A 16,838-nucleotide genomic window follows, 5' to 3' on the forward strand; every position below is an offset into this window, starting at 1 on the left:
GGAGCTGGGAGCCGCTCCTGGGCCCAGTTCCCAGGACTCACAGCTGCATCCTCCTGGGGGGGCCTCAGCTGGCCCAGCCACCTCACCCGCTGGCGGCCAGGAGGCTCCTGCGTGTTCTGCCGGCTCATTCCCACGGAAATCGAGGCTGGATCTGGGCGTCCCCCGGGGGGCGGTGTCCAGGGTCTGTCTGGCCAGCGACCACCTCAAACCTCACCTGAGGATTTACCTGAGCTCAGGGAGATTTATCTTCAATCTGGCGTCAGCTCAGCCCATCGAGGGCTGCAGGACTCTGCATTTTTTAAGGGGCTCTCAGGTGATTCTGATATAAAGGGTTCCTAGGGGCTGTGCTTTAAGAAACGTGCTTCGGCCCCAGTTTCTAACACGCAGGTGGGTAAAGTGAGTCCCCGAGGGAGGAAGGGGCTTGCCTGGGCCGAGTTGGTCTGTTTTCCTTTCGGGCTCTCTTTCTCCCCGCCCCCTCCCCACCGGGTCTCTCTCTGTTTTTGACTCTGGATCTCCTTCCTCTCCTTTCTTTGGCAAACCACCCCCCTCGCCCGCCCCTCAACACCGCATCCGGCCAGTTACACGGTTCCGGAGGAATCCCCCGCGAGCCGTTTGGCCCCGCCCCAGACACCGCCCCATCCCTGATAAGTTGCTTTCATTGGCCTCTTCGTACGCCGCCCGCACTGCCATTGGCTGATTCCACACCCTCGCCCCGCCCCCCGTCGCGGGCCTTGTCGCGAGGGCGGGGACGGAGCGGGGCGGGGCCGCCGCGGTGGGCGGGGCGACGGGAGGGCGTGACCGAGCTTCCCGGCCCGCCCCGTCCAGTCCCTTCTCAGTCCTCCCGCGCGAGTCCCGCCGCAGCCCCAACGGCCCCTCAGAGGCGGCTGTACGAAGCCCCAACGGTCGGACCGACGGACAGACCCCGGAGAGCAGGTGAGGGAGCGATGCCGGGGCGCCTCCCCACCTCGGCGCACCTCGGGGGCCACCTGGACGCCCTGTCTCTCTCGCCCCCGTGCCCTTGCACTCCCTGCCTACCCCCTGCCTTTCGGTATCCCTGCCTGAGTTTCCCTCTGTTTCTCGCTTCCCCCCTGGGTCCCCGTCACTCCCCTGCTGTATGGGTTAGGGGAAGACAGATTGGGTCTGAACTGCCCTCCCAAGCGTGGGGCTGCGCTCTGGGACCAGCGTCCCCACACCCCCGTGGGGACGCTGGTGGACTCTGCCCCTTTCGCCGTGCAGGGTGCCAGGTGCTAGGGCCGGATTCCCAGATTCCAAAGTCGGGAGGGCATTTCAGGTAGTGGGCAGCCTGGCCAAAGGCGCGGTGATGGGAATGTGTGTGGCTTCTGGCTAGTCCAGGCAGCCGGAAGAGCCATGGCCAGGCCCACCCAGACTGGCCACCTGGGAGCTTCCCAGTGGCCTGAAGCCTTGGCCTCAGTTTTGTCAGCTGTGAACTGGGACTGTAGCTGCCGAGGTAATTGGCAGGTGGCCTGACCTAGATCTGCAAGCATCACCGCCTCCTCTATCCTGGGGGGCTCTCCTGGAGGAGGGACAGCCCCAGCTGTAAACGGGCCTCCAAGATTGCTTCCGGAGCATATCTGCGGCCAGCTGGCGGGGCTTGATGCCCTGGGGAGGCCCACGGAGAAGTGCGGGCAGTTCAGCCTAGTGGTTGTGGATTCAGACCCTGGAATCAGACCGATAGGCTCCTGTTCTGCCACTCACCATGCTACCCAGCACAAGCGATTGGATTCTCTGAGCCTCAGTTTCCTGTCTGTAGAATGGGAAGGGACCAAAATCCCTGGGGAAGAGGGCTGCTTCCAGGTTCAATGTAGGGATGTGGGCCTTGCATGTCTCCTTCTGGTCCTCCCTCTCTCCCCTTCACTCACTCTGCTCCAGCCAGACCAACCTCAACGTTCCTCCAAATTCCAGACACGGTCCTGCCCCGGGGCCTCTGCGTGGGCTGTTCCTTCAACCGCTCTGCCAGGTCCACAGGCACCGACTTTAAAACATAACAAGTTGCCTAGATGGGCTGGGCCAAGAGACTGCCAGGCGAGGGCTGGGCGGCTGGGAGGAGCAGAGCGGGCCGGCCCTGGGACGCGGTACCTATGGAAACCAGAACAAAGAGTTGTCGCCCCAGCCGCACAAACACCTGGGCTGTGCTTCTCCCACTTGGCAGGCCTGGTGGCCCGGGATGCTGGTAGTAGGTGAGTGCCCAGACCACTGGGGGGCTGCTAGTGGGGGGCTGCTAGTGGGGGGCTTGAACCCTTCTCTGATGAGGGTGGGAGGTCCCTAACTGAATAGATGAGTCAGACAGGTGCAGATTGGGAGCCTTATGGTGTCCCCTCCTGCTGCATGGCCTTGGGCAGCTCAGATGCTCTCTGAACCTGTTCCCTCATCTGAGGCCTGGGTAGGACAGGGGCCTTTTGGTTGCTTGGTGATCTGATATGGTGGGTTTAAGAGGCTTCAGTGTCCCTGTCTGTCAAATGGGGCCAGGAGACGGTGCCTGAGGACAAAGCTCCAGCTGTTGTGGCCGAAATGTCCCCGCCCAGAGTCAGATGCTGAATAATGGCTGAGGCTCGTCCAGGTACAGTCCCAGGTGTTAGAGACGTGGGGGAGGGGGGCAGTCCACAATCCCAGGTGTTAGAGACGGAGGTGATTGTCCATGGGCCCCCTGTGTTAGAGACGGGGGGTTGTCCATAGCCCCAGGTGTTAGAAATTGGGGGCTGTCCACAACCCCCAGGATTAGAGATGTAGAGGTGGGGGTCCATGGCCCCAGGTGTCAGAGATGTAGAAGGGGAGGGAGTCCACAGTCCCAGATGTTAGAGACATAGAGGGGGCGGGGCCACGACCCCAGGTGTTAAAGACATAGAGGGGGCCGGGTCCATGGCCCCAGGTGTTAGAGACTGGGGGACGGGGCTGTCGATGGCCCCTGGTGTAAGAGACTTAGAGGTGGGGGTCCACAGCCCCAGGTATTAGAGATGTAGGGGTGGGGGCTTCCCTAGAGATGCGCAGGGCTGGGCCACTTACACAGCATGTGCACCTCCCCTGGGAAGCCCTCACTCCAACCCCTCCACCACCAGATAACTCTCTGGGATCCCCCCCCACCGAGCTTTCCCGGAAGTTCCTCTGTCTCGGTCCTTGGGATCACCTAAGACTGTTCTCCAGACCTCGGATTCCACGTCTGTCCACTGGGGTAGTGGAAGTTGGGGAGCATTTACCTGGGAGAGCCCCCACTCCAGGGGAGGTTACGCAGCACTCCTATGTGACCTTGGGTTATCTCTGTCTCTCTCTGGGCCTCAGTTTCCCTGGCTGGACTGTGGGGCCTTTGGATGAGCTCTCAGATCCTAGACTCCTCTGGAGCTGGGAGGTCATTTATTCACTCAACAGATTCTGAGCCCCTGCTGTGAGCCGAAGCCTGGTACAGGGCGCCCACTGACCTGGCACTGACCAAGTTGGTGTCCTCCCTCACTTGGCTCACAGATCGGACTTGGGAAGCATACGTGATCATCCAGAAATATCATTCCGCTTCACTGTAACTGCGTGAACACGATGGAGAGACAGAGGGATGTGAACGTTAGCTTAAATGGGGGATCTGGGAGGGATCCCTGAGAAGGTGACATTTGAGCTGAGGCCTGAATGACAAGAAAAAAAAAAAAAACAGCCACGTGGAGACCTGAGAGGAAGGGCATTCCAGTTAGAGGACAGAGCCCATGCAAAGGCCCTGGGGCAGGCCTGGGCCTGGAGTTTTGGAGGAACAGTGAGGAGACCCATGTGACTGGAACAGAGTGAGTGAGGGGAAGAGAGGGAGGGGATGGGGATGAGCTCATGGTCTTGGGGACAATGGGAAGAATTTGGGCTTTTACCTCCGAAAGGGGAGCTGCGGAGGGCTGTGGGCAGAGGAAATGGGTCCTGACTCCGGTGGTCACCGGCGCCCTCTGGTGGCCTCTTTGGGGAGGACGGATGGGGAGATGTGAGAGCTTGAGCCGGGAGGAGGGCCCAGGATTCAGGGAACTAGGACTCCAGCAGTGGAGAGGGGAGAGGTGGGTGGAGCTGGGACTCCCCTAGGGGCTGCAGACACACTGGTCCATGCGGGCCTCCTCCGCTTGCTGTGAAGCTGGGCCTGAGCCCCAGCCTGGCCTGGTCTTTTCTGTAAGGGGTGGGCTGTGCTCCCCTGTCCTTCCCGCTTGGTGCCCAAGCTCTGCTTCAGTGGAGTCTGACCATCGCTGGCAGTGTCCCCGCTCCCCCTGCCGCCCGGCAGGTGGCCAGACCCGACTCATCCTTGGGGGGGCCCCACCGGGGCTCTGGAGAACCTGTTTGAGATCCACTGAGGGCCCCAAGGTCCTCAGACAAGCAGATTGCTCTCTTCCTTTTGCTGTATCCAAATTGGGCGCCGACTTTGAGTTCCGAGCGGAGGCTGGTAACAGCCTGACCCCGCGGGGGCCCTGGTGTCGGCAGCGGGTCTCAGGCAGGCACAAGGACAGTGGGGGCATTTGCTGCTGTGCACGGAGGCCCTCCCGGGCCACCGCAGCCAGGGCTCGGAGAGGTGAGATGGAGAGGCCAGCCCCGCCCTGCCGAGCTGGTCCATCAATTATTGATGCCCTTTGTGTGGGACATGAAGAATTCATGTGGCAGGGATGGGCTCCCCGTGGCCCCAGGGCCTGCTGTCACCGGCCCAGCCCAGCTCATGAGAGCCCCTTGCTGTCTCATCAGGTTTGTTTTTTTTTTTTTTGTTTTTTTTTTTAAAGATTTATTTATTTGACAGATAGAGATTACAAGTAGGCAGAGTGGCAGGCAGAGAGAGAGGAGGAAGCAGGCTCCCAGCTAAGCAGAGAGCCCGATGCGGGGCTCGATCCCAGTACCCTGGGATCATGACCTGAGCTGAAGGCAGAGGCTTTAACCCACTGAGCCACCCAGGTGCCCCTGTTTTGTTTTTTTTTAAAGATTTTATTTATTTATTTGACAGAGAGAGAGATCACAAGTAGGCAGAGAGGCAGGCAGAGAGAGAGGAGAAAGCAGGCTCCCTGCAGAGCAGAGAGCCTGATGCGGGGCTCGATCCCAGGACCCTGGGATCATGACCTGAGCCGAAGGCAGAGGCTTTAACCCACTGAGCCACCCAGGCGCCCCTCATCAGGTTTTTTTATGGCTGGGTTGTTAAACACAGCCATTATTAAAAATGACAGACTATGAACTTACATTGTATTTAAAACGAGGGTATAGGGCACCTGGATGGCTCAGTGGGTTAAAGCCTCTGCCTTCAGCTCAGGTCGTGATCCCAGGGTCCTGGGATCAAGCCCCACATCAGGCTCTCTGCTCAGCAGGGAGTCTGCTTCCTCCTCTCTCTCTGCCTGCCTCTCTGCCTACCTGTCTCTGTCTGTCAAATAAATAAATAAATAAAATCTTTTTAAAAAAATAAATAAAACGAGGGTAGAGAATATTATTTGGCAATAAAAAGGAGGGAAGCGTTGACACGCGCGGCCCCGCAGACGGACCCCGAGCCCACGACATGCAGGGAGGGAACTGGACAGAAGTCCACGCGTGTGACACGTCCAGACCAGGCTCCTCCACGGATGGGAAGGGGATTTGTGGGGGCTGGGGGCTGGGGAGTGGACTGCTGATGGGGGCAGGTTGCTTTTTGGGGTGGCGGAATGTTCTGGAACTAGATAATGGCAATAGTTGCACAATTCTGTGCATATATATAAAAACCACTGAGTTGTACATTTTAAAAGGACGTGTTTTATGGTGTGTGAATCATAGGTTGATAAAAGTCATAACAAAGCAAATGTCATAAATAGCCAAAAATCATAACTTCCTAATTATTCTACTGTATTTTGCTATGATCTGTACTCTTGAGGGATTTTCGCCTCTCGGATGTGGTTGGTGGAAATGGTGAGCAGCTCTTCCCAGTTCCACCTTTGCTGACATCCCGGGGGGGAGCACGTACACCGTGGAAATTGGCAACTACTACACATCGGGGTTTGCTTTATTGTCCTGTTGATGGTCTAGACCAGGGGCTGGCAAACTTTTTCTATGAAGGCCCGAGAATAAATATTTTCAGCTCTGTAAGCCATACGGGTCTCTGTCCCATCTACCCAAGGCTGCTGTTAGGGTGCGGAAACGGCCCTAGACGGTATGGAAGTAATGGCCGCGGCCATGTGCCAATAAAACTTTATTTACAAAAAGGAGCAGTGGGCCGTGGTTTGCCAGGTCCTGGCAGAACTCAAGAAAGTGATGAAGAGAAGCCAGTGATAAGAATTGAACTCAACAGTGTGTCGGGTCCACAGTGGTTTCCTTGTGAAAAGCACAAGAGACTTGAGGAGACGCTCTCCGGCCCCAGGGTCACCTGCCATCTGGTTCTGCACGGACTGTTGCTCTCGTTGCTGATGAACGCAGTTCTCATTCCCCTTGTTTCATGTTTGTCTGGCTTGTTCCCAAAAAGGAGAATGTCAGGTGACATCCCATGCCCAGAACTGCACATGTTTGTCAACCACATCTGAAAGCCCAGCGATCGATCCCAGTTTGGTGAAACTTACGGAGAGCATTTTGCGAGAATCGATTTGGCCGTGGGACTCAACCCGGGGTTGCAGTGTGCTCAGTCCCAGTGGGATGGGGGAGGGCCGGGAGGAGTCTCCCCACTCCCAACCTCCAGGGCCTCCCAACGAACAGGGCCCGGGCAGCTGTCCAACCTCATTTCCTGCCTGTATCACCTGTGATTCGATTTGCATTCATTAGTCAGTTAGTCATTCAACAATCCTCTGATGACAATCCATTGCTTACCCAGGGCTGGGCACTGGGGACCCCGCCAGGACTAAGACAGGCGCATTACCCACCTTCATGGCCTCGAGCCTAGCATAGGAACCTTGGGTCATGAGTCTACAGGCCTGTACAATGAACTGTCACAAGTCAGCGGGGTGAGGTAGAGACCAGGAGTGAATGATTTGGAGTGTCAGGGAAAGCCTCTCTGAGCAGGGGGACCCTTATGCTGAGAACGCCCCCTGCTCCCCACCCCTGGGGAGTGTGCAGTGAGGGGGTGTGCAGTGAGGGGGTGGGTGAGGCTGGAGCCCACTGCGCAATGGAGAGACGGACGGAGGGGCTTGTGGCTGTAACGGGATAGACACTGGCCTGGGTTTGGAAACTGAAGGGACTGGAGGGAACAGGGTCCACTGGGAGGACGCCATTCCCTGGTGTGTGTCCTTCACCTCTCAGGGGAGGCTCAGGGACAGTCCCGCCTCCCGTCTTTGCCTTTGCCAGGTAAGCGATGTTAGAGCAGCCCAGAGGTTCAGGATCAGGGTCCATGGCCAGTTTGCAGAGTGTTTGGGAGCTGGAGTGTCCAAACTGGGGAACAGGACAAAGTTCCGAGTCCGGAAGGCCTTTGCCTGGGGTTGGCAGAAGAGGTATGGGCTGGACTCCACAGTTCTGGGGAAGAATGTGGACCAAGGACTCTGTACCAGGACACCCATTTCATAGATGGGAAAGCTGCCCCCAAGGTCATGGGGACTGTCTGGGGTCCCTGTGGGGAGATATCAGGGCCGTGGGAGGACCCAGACAGTGGCCTTCACTATCCTCGCTGCTCCTCTAACCCAACAGGCACAGTCCTGCCCCAGGGCCTTTGCACCAGCTGTTTCCTCTGCCGGCCTCACCTTTCCGCCAGACCTTGTCTTTTCATTCCCAGCTCTGGCAGCTCCACCGCAGAGAGGCCTTCCTGACCATCCTGGCCAAGGTCACCTGCTGTCCCTGGCCGTCACTTCCCTGTCCTCCTTGGCTCTTATCTCTCCCTGAAATTTTCCCGTTTGTGTTTGTGTTCACTGGTTACTGGTGTCTCCTCCTTCCAGCAAGGAAGGAGACACTCCTCTTAAGGGACTATTTTGGAAATTTGGAGGGCTTTCTTTTTGCTTGTGGTGCTAACAGGATGTTCTGGCTTTGGGGGGCAGGGAGCAGGGACACGAGGCATCCAGCCATGTGCCTTGAGTAGCTCCCTGACGCTCATAGCTTCCTCATGTTCTGCTGGAAACAGACCGTTAAGTGGGCTTTTGCAAGGTTTTAATACTCAGTGACTGTTCCCAAATTGCAGCTCCTGGGTAAATTTAGGGAAAGGTGGGGCTCTTTTCGATAGGAATCTGTAGATTCAAGTTCACTGCCATGCCCCATAGGCAGATCTCCGAGAGACGCGCTCTGTCCTCGAGCATGGGGGGCCTGAGCTTCAAAGGTGGGGAATTCTTGTTGGGCAGCCCTGTGTTATTAGGTGCCTACTATGCGCCCAGCCAGGCAGAAGCAATTTACAAACCTTAACTCGTGTGACCCTTTTATTTCTGTTTGTACTACAGTATGGGCCAAATCCTGATTTTTCTTTTCTTTTTAATTATGGCTTTTTATTTTTTTTATTTTTTAAGATTTTATTTATTGATTTGACAGAGAGAGAGAGAGAGAGAGAGCGAGAGAGAGAGCACAAGCAGACGGAGTAGGAGAGGGAGAGGCAGGCTTCCTGCAGAGTAGAGAGCCCGATGGGGGACTCGATCCTAGGACCCCAGGATCATGACCTGAACCGGAGGCAGGAGCCCAATGACTGAGCCACCCAGGCACCCCCAAAATCCTGGTTTTTCAAATGTTAAATTTATTTAACATTTTAAATATGAGGCATAAAACATACATAGTAAGGGGCAGAGAGCTATAAAATACATACACTTGGTTTTTGTGGGTTTTTTTTTAAGATTTTATTTATTTATGTGTCAGAGGGAGCACAGGCAGAGTGGCAGGCAAAGGCAGAGGCAGAGGGAGAAGCAGGCTTCCCGCCAAGCAAGGAGCCCAATGTGGGACTCGATCCCAGGATTTTGGGATCATGATCCGAGCCGAAGGCAGCTGCTTAACCGACTGAGCCACCCAGGTGTCCCTAAAATATATACACTTAATATATATAGTAAGTGTTCGGTTTGATGAGGTATAACCCACATACCATAAAATTCACCACTTTAAAGTGCTCAACTTCCAGAACATTCCCTCTCCCCAAAAAGAAACCCCATCCCCATCAATAGTCACACACACCCCCACCCACTGACCATTGTCTGCCTCCAGCTCCAGGTCCCCACAAGCCCCCTTCCTGTCCATGGAGGAGCCTGTTCTGGGCGTGTCACAGGCATGGACTCACACCCCGTGTGGCCCTCTATGTCTGGTTGCCTCCCTGCGTGTCGTGAGTTCGGGATCCATCCCCAGGGCTGCACATGTGGGCGTCTCGCTCCTGCTTGTGGCTGTGGGACATGCACGTAGGGGGTGCACATGCTGTGTGTGTCCCTTCACCCATTGAGGGACATGTGATTGTCCCCACTGTTTGGCTGTAGGAATCATGCTGCCGTGCATGGGCACGTGCAAGCTTGCATGTTTCGTATGTTCTCATTGCCTTTGGGGAGCTACCTAGGAGCGGAATTGCTGGGTCGCTTGGTAAGGCTGTGTTTGAGGAACGGCCAAAATGTGGGTTTTCACAGCAGCTGCCCCATTTCTCATTGCCCCCAGCCTCAATTTCTCATGACAGCTTGTTGCTGTAGTCACAGCCCCTCCACCGGCCGGGGGGGGGAGTGGGGAGGGGAGCTGTGAGGATTTTGACAGGCATCTCCCTAGCGGCCAGTGAGGTTGAGCAACTTTCCAGCTGCTGGTTGGCCATTGATGTTTCTTCTTTAGAGTAAGACTAGATTTTTTTTATTGAGATATAAATTCACATGCCATAATCCATCCCTGGAAAGTGTACAGTTTGCTGCGTGTTAGCAAAATCACAGAGTTTTATGACCATCAAGCTTGACGGCTTTTTACATTTGTACAGACCCAGATGGATGTCCCAGACCCCTTCCCCGATCAGTCTGACTCAGAATACCACCTTTAGGGGCGCCTGGGTGGCTCAGCAGGTTAAGCCTCTGCCTCCGGCTCAGGTCATGATCTCAGGGTCCTGGGATCGAGCCCCACATTGGGCTCTCTGCTCGGCGGGGAACCTGCTTTCCCTTCTGCCTGCCTCTCTGCCTATGTGTGATCTCTGTCTGTCAGATAAATAAATAAATCTTAAAAAAAAAAAAGAATACCACCTTTATAACAGTTTGTTTTTAAAGATTTAATTTTTTAAAGATTTTTTTTATTTTTGAGAGAGAGAGAGAAAGGGTATGCATGAGTTTCGGGGAGGGGCAGAGGGAGGAGGAGAAGCAGGCTCCCGCTGAGAAAGGAGCCCAGTGCAGGGCTTGATCCCAGGACCCTGAGCTGAAGGTAGATGCTTAACTGACTGAGCCAGGCAGGCGCCCCCTATTTTGTTTTGAAGCTGGCCGGTGTAGGTAGACAGTGGTGTCTACAGATTCCATTTCAGGGAAACGGGAGACCTGAATTATTTTGTAATAAGGTGGACTGCATCTTAAAAGCTGGAGTCCCCCAGAAGGCAAGGACGGGATCTCATTTGGTCGTCCCGATATCCCCAGTGCCTGGCACCCAGTTGGTGCTCCCTAAATGCTCGCTGGCGCCTGAACGAGTGTTCAGCCGAGCCCTCCGTCCTTTAGCAGGCTTGTTTAGCTTTGACGATAATGGGATTCTCAGGCCCTTGGTGGCCGGACCAGGGACACTGACCATCTGGCCCCGGAGCTCCTCGGCAGTTCCTGGGAAGGCGTTGCCCCAGAAGGGCCGAAATGGCTCAGCCTGGCCGCCTCCTGGCTTGCCCGCCCGCAGACCTGGGGGCGTGTGCAGGAAGGAAGGCAGGCCGGGGTTTATTTTCGTCCATGGTCTGCTCCTCTGGGATTGTAGTCATCTCCTTGTCTGCCTGCTTGGATCGGGGGTTTCTGGCAGAACAATGGGTCGGGGAGGAGGAAGGGTCACGCAGCTGGGCTGGCCCAGGTGTGAGCAGGTCTGGGGGCTGGCTGGAGGGGTTAGGAGTGCGGAGGCCCGAATGGAGACAGCAGCTGCCTCCACCCACCCCCTTTTCCTTCTGGGCTTAGGAGGAAGGTCCTGATCGGGGCCCAACTCCCCTCCAGAACCAACAGGCTCAATCAGCACGTGCACATTGGACCAGAGAGGGACAGAGCCCCTCCACCCCGCCCCCGAGGGTCACACAGTGACCGAGATAGGCAGCAAGGCCTGGGTTCCAGGTGCCTGGGCCTCCTCCCTGGACTCAGGGAAAGTCCTTTCCCTCTCTGTCCATCAGTAAGCTGGGGATGAACCCAAGGCCTTAGGGGTTCCTTCTCATTTCTGATGTTTGTGGACGTCCTTTCCCTCATGCACTCAGTGAACACTTATGGGGTGCCTGCTGTGTACCAGGCCCTGGGCTGAGCACGGGAGGCACCGTGTGAACAAGGGAGCCCTGGCCCCTGGCTGCGCTGTCAGGCCAGGGAGACAAACCGTGAAATCAAGGTGTGCAAAACCAAAATGGGAGCATGCCTGGGGCGCCATGGGTGGCTTCCAGGAGGAATGACTCTTGACACTGAGACTTGGCTGAGCAGTTTACAGGATGAGTAATAGGGAGAGGAGTGGTCTGGTGCAGGGAATGGAATAGAACATTCTAGAGAAACCAGTGGGGGGGGCATCTGGGAGGCACAGGTACTCCTTGGGCAGCCTGAAGCTGCTGCTGTCCTTGTCCCAGAGAATCTCACAGATAAGTGGGGCTACGCCTTCAGGGAGCTGAATGGCAGAATTCCAGCCAGTGGCATCCAGCCCCTGGCCCAGGGGAAGTTCACCGCCTGGGGGGCATTGGGGTTGGCCACAAGCTTCTGCCCTAGGACAGGGTTACTTCAATCTTTCCCATTTTACAGATGGGGAAACTGAGGCACAAGGCAGTTATGTTGCTTGACCATACGGTCAGATCTGGGAGCAGGTCCTAAATAGTGGGGCTAGATTTGTCAGTGAAACAGCTCCTGGCCCTTGAAAACTCGAGGTGATCTGCAGGCACCAGGTGGGGAAGGTGGAAAAGAGTGGGCCTGCAGAGGCGGTCAGTTGCGCTATTGCTGTGTGGCCTCGAGAAAGTGGCTCAGCCTCTCTGAGCCTGTGTAATTTCTTCAGCAAACTGGCAACCCGCCTACTGCCTGGTGGAAATGATGAAACGGGCACATGCTGTGGGCTCAGGGCCTGCCACGTGGTGCTGAGTGTGCAGCCCCCCTGCTCTGGCCCCGGCCTGCGTAACCCCCCACGCTGGGGACGCTGCGGGGGGCAGGGAAGGCAGTCCTGCCATTCCCTGTGCCCACCCTGACCTCTGAGGGCAGGCGAGGGGGCAGGACTTCTCTCGGGGTGTGAGCTTGCACAAAGACGGGCTTTGTGGGGGCTCTGGGGGCTGAGCAGGCACCCCCGCAGCCTCCCAGGTCTGGCCTCCTGGGGCCGGGGGGTGGGGGGCGCATTTCTATCAGGGCCCGGGACACTGGTGAGGGCTGGGGGCGGGTCTCGGGCTCGCCTCCTTCATTTTTCTGGAGTCTCCAAAGACACAGCGGGTAAGGAAGCAGCCCACCCCCCACCCCCCGCCGCCACCTCCCCTGTGGGTGAGGGTGAGGCTGGCCCGCCGCGGAGTGAAGGCCGGCGGGGGGGCAGGGCAGTGTTGGGGGAGTGCCGGATGCCTGGGGCACTGCGTGGCCCAGAGGAGGCGCCTCACCGTCAGTGTGGTTGTTCGGGGATGGCTTCCAAGCGGAGCTGAGGGATGAAACTTCAAGAAGGCAGGGCCCCGGGAGCCAGGGGAGGGTACGGCACCCAAATGAGGTGTGCGGCCCGGTTCCGGGAGACATGGAGCTGCTGGTGGCTGGTCCTCGGAAGGAAAGGGCCACGCCCAGACGTGCAGGTTGGGAAGAACTCTGGCCCCAACCAGAAGGAGGTGGTTGGAGGGCTGCTTCAGAGTTCAGGACATCTGGAAGTCAGCCATGGGGACAGGTGTGAGGAACAGACAGAGATTGCGGTCAGAGGCCTGGTCACTGTGCCCTGAGAGCTGGCCTGCCGTTCCTCTTGGCCACTGTCCCGGCCCTTTCCTGGGCGGAAGTGGTCTCAAGTCAGTGTGTCCAGATCGGAGGTGTCACTGGAACAATGTGTTTCTAGAAACCTCACACGTGGCCCTCACCCCCGGGCCCCAGAGCCCAGGCTGCTGTCCACCTGACTCATTCCTCGCTGGAGGAGGGCTTCAGGGCTGTCTGCTGTAAACGCACCAGGACAGTAGGGCTGGGGAATTGGTAGTAACTGGGCTCCTCCACCCTAAACAGCCCAGGGCTTGGGGCCTGGGACCCCCATCCTACTGAACTGCAGGATAAGGTGGGGAATGACAAGCTGGACTGGGGGGAGGGGATGGAATCGGCCTGTGATAACTCACCTTGAGCCTCTCCTCAGCCCACAGGGAGGATATGGTAGGTCTGGTGGACTGGAGCACGTCCTGTCCAGATTTCACCATTATGCATTCACTCTTTTGACTTTACCCTTCCTTCCTCCTCCTCCCTCCCTCTCGTCCTTCCTTCCTTTCTTTATTTTTAGATTTTATTTATTTGAGAGAGAGAGCACAAGCAGGGGGAGTGGCAGACTCCCCAAAGAGCAGGGAGCCATATGCGGGGGCTCGATCCCAGGACTCTGGGATCATGACCCAAGCCAAAGGCAGACACCTAACCAACAGAGCCACCCAGGTGCCCCTCTTTCTCTTTTTAGAAACGAATTCCCTTAGATCCTTTAGGGTCCTCTGGGTCCCCATCTTTTCAGTGTGCTTGTTTTCAAGGGCTTTTCTGTGTGGGTACCCTGCCCTGCTCTGTGCTCTGTGCTGTAGCTCCTCTGGGCCGCAGAGTGTGAAGTCTGCCGGCCCCTCTGCCCACCTTCTCACCTGTCCCTCCCTCCAGGAGCCCTGCCTGCACCCCTGCCTCTCGGGGGTGCCCCCGCCATAGCATCTTGTAGCTCCTGAGGGTGGGACGGGCCACGTGTCCCTGACATGCCTCCACCCCGCACCCAGCCCCGGCGCCCACGGTGCTTCCGGCTGGTGCGCCAAACCGCAGGCTCCTGTGGGTGGGGCTCCCTGCGGCTGGGCCGCCGGCCTGCGCCCATTCCACAGACTAGCATGCCGTGGCAGCCAACACAAGGGGCCTGCCGGGAAGGTCCTGGCAGGGCCGGGGGCCGTGGGCACTGACGCCGTGTGCCTCTCCTCCCGGCAGGGCCAATGGACGCCTTCAGCACCAAGAGCCTGGCCCTGCAGGCCCAGAAGAAGCTCCTGAGCAAGATGGCGTCCAAGGCCACGGTGGCCGTGTTCATCGACGACACGAGCAGCGAGGTGCTGGACGAGCTGTACCGCGCCACCAAGGAGTTCACGCGCAGCCGCAAGGAGGCCCAGAAGGTGCTCAAGAACCTGGTCAAGGTGGCGGTGAAGCTGGGCGTGCTGCTGCGCGGCGGCCGGCTGGGCGGCGAGGAGCTGGCGCTGCTGCAGCGCTTCCGCCAGAGGGCGCGCTGCGCGGCCATGACCGCCGTCAGCTTCCACCAGGTGGACTTCACCTTCGACCGGCGCGTGCTGGCCGCCGCCCTGCGCGAGTGCCGGGACCTGCTGCACCAGGCCGTGGGCGCGCACCTGACCGCCAAGTCCCACGGCCGCATCAACCACGTCTTCGGCCACCTGGCCGACTGCGACTTCCTGGCGGCGCTCTACGGCCCCGCCGAGCCCTACCGCTCGCACCTGCGCCGCATCTGCGAGGGCCTCACCAGGATGCTGGACGAGGGCAGCATATGACCTACGACCTCGGGGCTGGGTTTCCTGTGGGGGCGGGGCGGGACGACGCCAGAGCCTCCTTTCTCCCATCCAGTTCTGGCCAAACCGTCCCCTTGGAGAGGATGCCCATCTGTGGGAGGCAGTGGCTTTAAGGACTCTTGTGACCTCCCCATCCACCCCGTCTCCGGAGAAGAGCTCAGCCTGCAGCCTCCCCGGGGCGCCCCAAGACTGCTGCCTGCCCAGGCCTGCCTGACCTGACCCGCGCCACCCCTCCAGCCACCAGAGGCCCCAGAAGTTGGCACTTGCCACTTAATGACGTGAAGGGTCGTGGGGAACCAGGAAAAAGGGAGTGTTAGGGGGTGAGTTGCGTCTCCCCAGATTTTTTGAAGTTGTAGCCCCCAGGACCTTTGAATGGGAGCTTCTTGGGGAATAGGGTCATTGCAGATATCATTAGTTAAGATGACGTCACACTGGTATCTGGCTGGACCCCCGGTCCTTGTAGGAAGGGGAACTTTTGAAGCTGGGGGAGCCGCCTGGAACGGCCCAGCGGACACCCGGACTGCAGGCTTCTGGCCTCCAGAACAAGGGGGAACACCTTTCTGTTGCTGCCACTGCTGGGCCGGGGGCACTCGGTTCCGCAGCCCCAGGAGCGCCAGGAGCCCAGGAGACCGTTGGGGGGCGGGGGGCTGTGGTCAGCGAGGATGCCTTGACGGGGCTGGAATCGCAGCCCAGACTGCCACGTGGAAGGGGACAGAGCGTGCCCCCGACTCGGGGCTCCAGGGTAAAGCCATCTGTGACGCGTGCCCATTTGAAGACGATTGTCTCACGTTTGGCAGACTAGCGGCAGCTGTGACCAGACCTCAGAAGGCAACGCTCAACGGATTTTGGCTTTGGTGACGCCCAGAGGATGCAGTGATGCTCCGCTCAGGGTGCAGATGGATGGGGGGTGGGGGGACGTGGGAGTGTAGCTGCGTCCTAGCGGGCAGCAGGTGCACCGTGGCAGGGCTGGGAGGTTGTTCGGGGCCCCTGCGGGGCAGGGGAGGGGGACAAAGTCTGTGGGGCGAAGTTTTCAAACGGGAGGCCTGCACACCTGAGAAGACCGTTGTGGTGGGCCCCAACCGTCATTAGTCAAGGAAAGTGCACGTAACCATCAAGATGCGGGATTTTTCCCGGGCACTTGCCCGAGCCTGCACTGGCGGCCGGTGCTGCTGCGTCGACCTCGCCCCTCCGCCCGCCACAGTCCCCACCACACCCTTTCACCTCCCCCTGGCCCCCTGCCCGGGCGAACAGGGCACTAGTGCTCCAGGTGCGCGACAGCCGTTCTCTGGCTGGGTGTCTGCTCCCCTGAGAAAGCCAAGGTTCTCCCGCCCGGGGGCCAGCTGTTCCCACCCCCGCCCCACCCCACTAAGGCAAACCAGTCCTCCCATCTTCCGTTCAAGACCAAACGTGTGTCCCGAGCACCCGAGAAGCCCCAGCGGAAAGCAAGCCTCTGTCCCGGGCTTTGCACCCTGAATGCGTCCATGTGCACACCGCTTTGTGACTGGTGCCCCACGGGGCTGTCCAGCCTGTCCTGACTCTTCATAAAATTGAGATTTAATTTAGAAAAACCAAAGAGCACGACAGAACTGTTTCAATAAAAGCACCCATCTGTTTGCATTATGTGGGACTGGCGAGTAAGTCGTTGGTGCTAACAGCTTTCTCTGGCCCTCCCAGGGCTCCTGCCTTTCAAACCGAGCTCGCGTGTAACGTCACACACCTGCGGTCCTCACTGAGAGGTTCAAGGTCCGCTCCCCAGGGCCGGGAGGGAGGACGGCAGGGCCTGCAGAGCTCAGCTCTGGCGTGCCCAAACAAGGGAGGGTTTGGCTTAGCTCCACGTCAGTGAACAAAGACCCCGGGGCCCGGGTGGGTTCCCTTTTGAGTTTAGCAGAAAGATCTAGAAAGATGCCCGCAAATGGCTGGTGAGGGCGAGGACGACTAGTTTGCATCCGGATGGCCTGCCATGTCCCAGGACACAGGAGCCACCGGCTCTGCATCCTTGACGAGCCCCCGGGATTCGGAAGCGGTCAGTGATTCCAGGCTGACCATGGACGCATCCGTCTCTCCTCCGGGGTCAGGCGCACAGGACCTGCAGGGACCCCAGGGACCATGTCACTCCCGCCAGTTTCCTGCTGCCTTATTTCCGTAGGCG

The 16,838-nt window shown here is 58.2% G+C and overlaps 1 protein-coding gene across 2 annotated transcripts; it reads left to right on the forward strand.

The window, feature by feature from the left end:
* Window positions 1-807: 807 nt before the first annotated feature.
* On the forward strand, window positions 808-16,323 carry TNFAIP8L1 (TNF alpha induced protein 8 like 1). 2 transcript variants are annotated; one of them, XM_045991125.1, is made up of 2 exons: window positions 808-933; window positions 14,106-16,323. In XM_045991125.1, exon 2 carries the CDS (start codon window positions 14,111-14,113, stop codon window positions 14,669-14,671), a length of 561 nt encoding a protein of 186 aa, XP_045847081.1. In that variant the 5' UTR covers window positions 808-933; window positions 14,106-14,110; the 3' UTR covers window positions 14,672-16,323. The 2 variants fall into 2 exon arrangements, 1 of the variants encoding a protein (XP_045847081.1); XR_006816466.1 differs by lacking the exon at window positions 808-933 and having other exon boundaries at window positions 13,871-15,009; window positions 15,487-16,323.
* Window positions 16,324-16,838: the final 515 nt, after the last annotated feature.

The sequence above is a fragment of the Meles meles genome, chromosome 20 (assembly GCF_922984935.1).
Source record: "Meles meles chromosome 20, mMelMel3.1 paternal haplotype, whole genome shotgun sequence".
NCBI lineage: Eukaryota > Metazoa > Chordata > Mammalia > Carnivora > Mustelidae > Meles > Meles meles.

What these genes read in the sequence shown, in the direction of transcription:
- TNFAIP8L1 (XM_045991125.1), top strand. Translation starts at nt 14,111, where the DNA reads ATGGACGCCTTCAGCACCAAGAGCCTGGCCCTGCAGGCCCAGAAGAAG.